Source organism: Brassica napus, unplaced genomic scaffold (assembly GCF_020379485.1).
Source record: "Brassica napus cultivar Da-Ae unplaced genomic scaffold, Da-Ae ScsIHWf_1200;HRSCAF=1717, whole genome shotgun sequence".
Taxonomy (NCBI): domain Eukaryota; kingdom Viridiplantae; phylum Streptophyta; class Magnoliopsida; order Brassicales; family Brassicaceae; genus Brassica; species Brassica napus.
The window spans coordinates 576297-581819 of NW_026014623.1; the positions used below are offsets into that span (position 1 = coordinate 576297).

Here is a 5523-nt window from a genome sequence, read left to right on the forward strand (position 1 = left end):
ACGGATGTCATGTGTGTGCTGACGGACACACACGAACTGCCATGGACGTCCTGTGTGTGCTAATGGCACACACAGACTTCCTGTGTGTGCTGACGGACACCCATGGACGTTCCGTATGTACTGAATAGACAGGCCACGTGGGCCAAAATCACCCGAACAGTCCACGGGAAGGGCCAGCGTGCTTATATGTACTGATGGACAGCCAAGGTCGTCCTGTGTGTGCTGACGGACACACACGGACAGCCACGGACATCCTGTGTGTGCTGAGGGACACCCACGGACGTCCTGTGTGTACTGAACAGACAGCCCACATGGGCCCAAATCACCCGAAATGTCCACGGGAAGGGTCAGCGTGCGGAGTCCAAGGACCAACGTGCTGATATGTGTATTGATGGACAGCCACGGACGTCCTGTGTGTGCTGACGGACACACACGGACAGCCATGGACGTCCTGTGTGTTCTGGAGGACATCCACGGACGTCCTGTGTGTATTGAACAGACAGCCCACGTGGGCCAAAATCACCCGAAATGTCCACGGGAAGGGTCAGCATGCGGAGTCCAAGGACCAACGTGCTGATATGTGTACTGATGGACAGCCACAGACGTCCTATGTGTGCTGACGGACACACACAGACAGCCACGGACGTCTTGTGTGTGCTGAGGGCACACACGGACGTCCTGTGTGTGCTGACGGAAAACCCATGGACGTCCTGTGTGTATGCGGGTCCAAGTTGGGCTTTGGAGCCAGGATCGGGTCTTACAAGTTGAATCAGAGCAGATTTGGTTCTAGGATTGTTATGGGGTTATGGGAAATCACCACACATCCGGCTGGGTCTCATGGTAAGGTCTGGTCGATTGCGTAGTTAGCCTAAGGGATTGCGTGTTTCCTTATATGAGTTGATGATGGGGTTAACCCGACCGTGTTGTTGCCAATCCAAACGGATGGGACAAATGTAGAGATCGGGCCGCCTGTTGTTCAGGTGAATCCGACTGAGGTTCGTGTGGACGGATCAGGACGTCAGCTGGAACCGGAGCTGGAACTAGTTGATGGAGCTGGACGACAACAAGAAAGGGGGTTTGAGGAGCAAGGAGAGTCCTCGCAGACTGGTCGCCAGGACGATAAGGTAGGTGGAACAGCTGGTCAAGTGAATCAGACTGCTGAACCGTCTATGAGGGAGGTGCTAGATGCCATGAAGGCTATGGGGACTCAGATCTTGGCCTTGACCCAGGCATTCACGCCTGTAAGGACAGCCATTCCTTTGGGGAATGACCGGACGGGTCCGATTGCGGCAGCTCAGGCAGCTGGTCGAGGAGCTCAGCAGCAGTTGGAGGAAGTGGCTGAGGTGATTGAAATCGATCCCCCAGCTAGGACAGCTAAGAGGATGGATTATCTGAAGCTGCTTGAGCACATATCCAAGCTGGGGACTAAACACTTTGCTGGAAGTGTTGATCCATTAGAGGCTGACGAGTGGAGGAGCAGGCTAGTCTGTAATTTCAGCTTAACTCGATGCCCAGATGACTACAAGAAGGACATTGCAGTTCACTTCTTGGAAGGTGATGCTCACAACTGGTGGTTGGCTCTAGACAAGCGTACCAGTGGCAGCATTGAACGCTTCTCCGACTTTGAGGTGGAGTTCAACCACAAGTACTGCCCAGCTGAGGCATGGGATCGTCTAGAGGCTAAGTTCTTGGACCTGGTTCAGGGATGCAGGACAGTAAGGGAGTATGAAGAAGAATTCAACCGTCTCTGGCGTTATGTGGGTAAGGAGTTAGAGGACGAGTCAGTACAGGTTCGTCGGTTCATAAGAGGCCTAAGGGTTGAGCTCCAAACCTACTGCTCAGTTCGCACCTTTCACACTGTGTCTGAACTGGTTGAAAGGATGGCTATGTTTGAGACTAACTTGACCGAGGAGGCTAAGCTGAAAATCCGGAGTCACACGGCTCCTAGTGGTGGTAGCAATGACCGCAAGAGGAAGAGGGAACATGCTGACGAAGGTAAACCTTCAAGTGGTAGGCCTGAGTGTCCCAAGTGCGGCAGACATCATGGTGGTGAATGCTGGAGAGCAATGGGAGCCTGTCTCCGATGTGGCAAGATGGATCACTCAGCTCGTGACTGTCCTAGACAGGAGCAAGGGGCTAGTGGTGATACATGGACATGCCATTACTGTGGAAAGAAGGGACATCTCCGAAAGGATTGTCCTAAGCTGTCATCCGGGCCAAGCAAGAGCCGAGGAGAGGTTAGCAGCCGGATCAGAACCGCGGACAGACTTCAGCACCGCGCGTCTATGAGTTGTCCAAGGATGAGGACAGGACCGGGCCATTCCAAGCGATCACTGGTAATTGTCTGATCTTCATCTTTTCAATTCAATAGAATTGCATGGTACGAAACTTAGAATGGTTAGATACTTAGATTGGGTCATATGTAGGGACCCTAAGTATTGGTGGTGTGGAAACACACATACTTTTTGATACTGGTGCTATACATAGCTTTGTGAGCCCAGGGATGCTCGGAAAGGGGTTGTTCCAGTTGGGAACGGGGGATTGTCCTGGGGTAGTGAACGCGGCCGGTTGGCAAGTTTTGAGTACACTAGGAGTGATTCGGGACATCCCAGTGGTGATCCCAGACAGGGTCATGCCTGTGGATCTTGTGGTGATATTAGGTATGGACTGGCTTGGAAAGAACCAGGCCACTCTTGACTATCACCGGGGGCGAGTGCAGTTTGAGGGTGGGATTGGATCTCCGGTCAGGTTCCAAGGTATACGTCCGATCTCTGGATGCTTGGTGGTGTCAGCAATCCATGTTGAAAAGATGCTGAGGAAGGGTTGTGAAGCTTATCTAGCCACAATCGCCACTAACGAGGTCGTCGTGGGTGGTGACCCGGAGGGAATACCCCTGGTCCGAGAGTTCCACGATGTGTTTAGGTCACTACAGGGCATTCCCCCTGATAGGTCGGACCCATTCATAATAGAACTGGAACCAGGGACGGCCCCGTTATCCAAAAGTCCCTACAGAATGGCTCCTGCCGAGATGTTCGAGCTTAAGAAGCAACTGGAGGAGTTGCTGGATAAGGGTTTTATAAGACCTAGTGTGTCACCTTGGGGAGCACCGGTTCTTTTTGTCAAAATGAAATATGGTAGCTTCAGGTTGTGCATTGACTATCGAGGGTTGAACCGGGTTACCGTGAAGAACAAATACCCATTGCCTCGGATAGATGAGTTATTGGATCAGCTCAAGGGTGCAAAGTGGTTCTCTAAGATCGATTTGGCTTCAGGGTATCATCAGATCCCTATTGAACCAAATGATGTTAGAAAGACAGCATTCCGAACAAGGTACGGTCACTGCGAATTTGTGGTCATGCCATTCGGACTAACCAATTCACCAGCAGCCTTTATGAAGATGATGAATGGTATCTTTCGAGATTTCTTGGATGAATTTGCAATCATCTTCATAGATGACATATTAGTAAATTCCAAGAGCAAGGAAGACCATGAAAGGCATTTAAGGGCTGTGCTAGGACGGTTGAGGGAACAACAGCTCTTTGCCAAGTTGAGCAAGTGCAGTTTTTGGCAAAGGAGTTTTGGGTTCCCTGGACACATCGTGTCCGATCAAGGAGTCTCGGTTGAACAAGAGAAGATCAAGGCCATACAGGAATGGCCACGACCTAAGAGTGTCACGGAGGTCAGGAGTTTCCTAGGGCTGGCCGGTTACTACAGGAAGTATGTCAAAGGGTTTGCCAGCTTGGCCCAACCGATGAAACAACTAACTGGAAAAGATGTGAGATTTGTATGGTCTGAAGGATATGAGAAGTGTTTCTCTGCCTTGAAGAATATGTTGACGAATGCACCCGTTCTAGTGCTACCAGAGGTTGACCAACCTTATGTGGTATACACAGACGCATCCATCGCTGGATTAGGATGTGTATTGACCCAACACAGAAAGGTCATTGCCTATGCCTCTAGGCAATTGAGGAAGCACGAGGGTAACTACCCAACCCACGACCTGGAGATGGCCGCAGTGGTGTTTGCCCTCAAGATATGGCGGTCATACTTGTATGGTGCCAAGGTTCAGATTTTAACCGACCACAAAAGCCTCAAGTATATATTCACTCAACCTGAGTTGAATTTGAGACAAAGAAGATGGATGGAGTTTGTGGCCGACTGTGATCTTGACATAGCATACCATCCAGGTAAAGCAAACCTGGTGGCCGATGCATTGAGCCACAGAAGAGCTGAAGTATCGGCTGAGAAAGAGGCGGACATGTTGGAAGGGATGGTCAGATCGTTGCACCTAAATACCTTGGTCAGCGAGGACGAACCTTTGGGTTTGGAAGCAGTGAACCAGGCCGATCTTCTGACCAGGATTAGACAAGCTCAGGTCTTGGACGAGGACCTTCAAGGGGTTGCTCGGAACGAGAAGACGGAGTATCAGACGGCTCAAGATGGAACGATCTTGGTCCATGGAAGGATTAGCGTCCCAAACGTGCGGGGACTTAAGGAAGAGATTATGATTCAGTATCATAAGTCTAAGATCTTCGTGCATCCCGAACTGAACAAGATGTATAAAGACATCAAGAGGTATTACCATTGGGTTCGCATGAAGACTGATGTGGCCGAGTGGGTGGCTAAGTGTCCTACTTGCCAACTCGTCAAGGCTGAGCATCAAGTACCTAGTGGGATACTTCAGAACTTACATATTCCATAATGGAAGTGGGATCACATAACCATGGACTTCGTGTCCGGATTTCCCACGACCAGGAACAGGAAGGATTCAGTTTGGGTAGTGGTGGATCGTTTGACCAAATCAGCTCATTTCATACCAATCAAGAAGACTGATGGTGTGGAGCCTTTGGTGCAGATCTACATGGATGAAATAGTACGCCTGCATGGAGTGCCGGCCAGTATTGTTTCCGACAGAGACCCACGGTTCAGTTCTTACTTCTGGAAGGCTTTCCAAAAGGCCTTAGGAACCAGGGTGAACATGAGTACAGCTTATCATCCGCAGACAGATGGTCAGTCAGAAAGAACCATCCAGACGTTGGAGGATATGTTGGGAGCATGTGTTTTGGACTGGGGTAACTCCTGGGAAAAACATTTGCCGTTGGTGGAGTTTTCTTACAACAACAGCTTCCACACGAGCATTGGGATGTCGCCTTATGAAGCCTTGTATGGACGACCTTGCAGGACACCGTTATGCTGAACCCAAGTGGTGGAGCGCAGCATGATAGGACCTGAGATAGTGGAAGAGACCACAGAGAAGATTAAGTTCATAAGGGACAAGATGAAAGAAGCACAAGATCGCCACAAGTCCTATGCAGACAGAAGGAGGAAACATGTGGAGTTTGAGGTGAATGACATGGTTTATCTCAAAATGATCACTTTCAGAGATCGGAAAAGGGTGTCTGGCCGAAGGAAGCTAGATCCGAGGTACTTGGGTCCTTTCCGGATTATAGAACGAGTTGGAGCGGTGGCTTACAAGCTGAACCTACCAACAGAAATGGAAGCATTTCACAATGTGTTCCATGT

The 5523-nt window shown here is 50.2% G+C and overlaps 1 protein-coding gene across 1 annotated transcript; it reads left to right on the forward strand.

Annotated features, from left to right (window-relative positions):
- Positions 1–701: 701 nt before the first annotated feature.
- Positions 702–4702, forward strand: LOC106434396. The gene is made up of 6 exons (XM_048771539.1): positions 702–840; positions 898–2336; positions 2411–2922; positions 3013–3407; positions 3453–4095; positions 4138–4702. Exons 1-6 carry the CDS (start codon positions 702–704, stop codon positions 4700–4702), a joined length of 3693 nt encoding a protein of 1230 aa, XP_048627496.1.
- Positions 4703–5523: the final 821 nt, after the last annotated feature.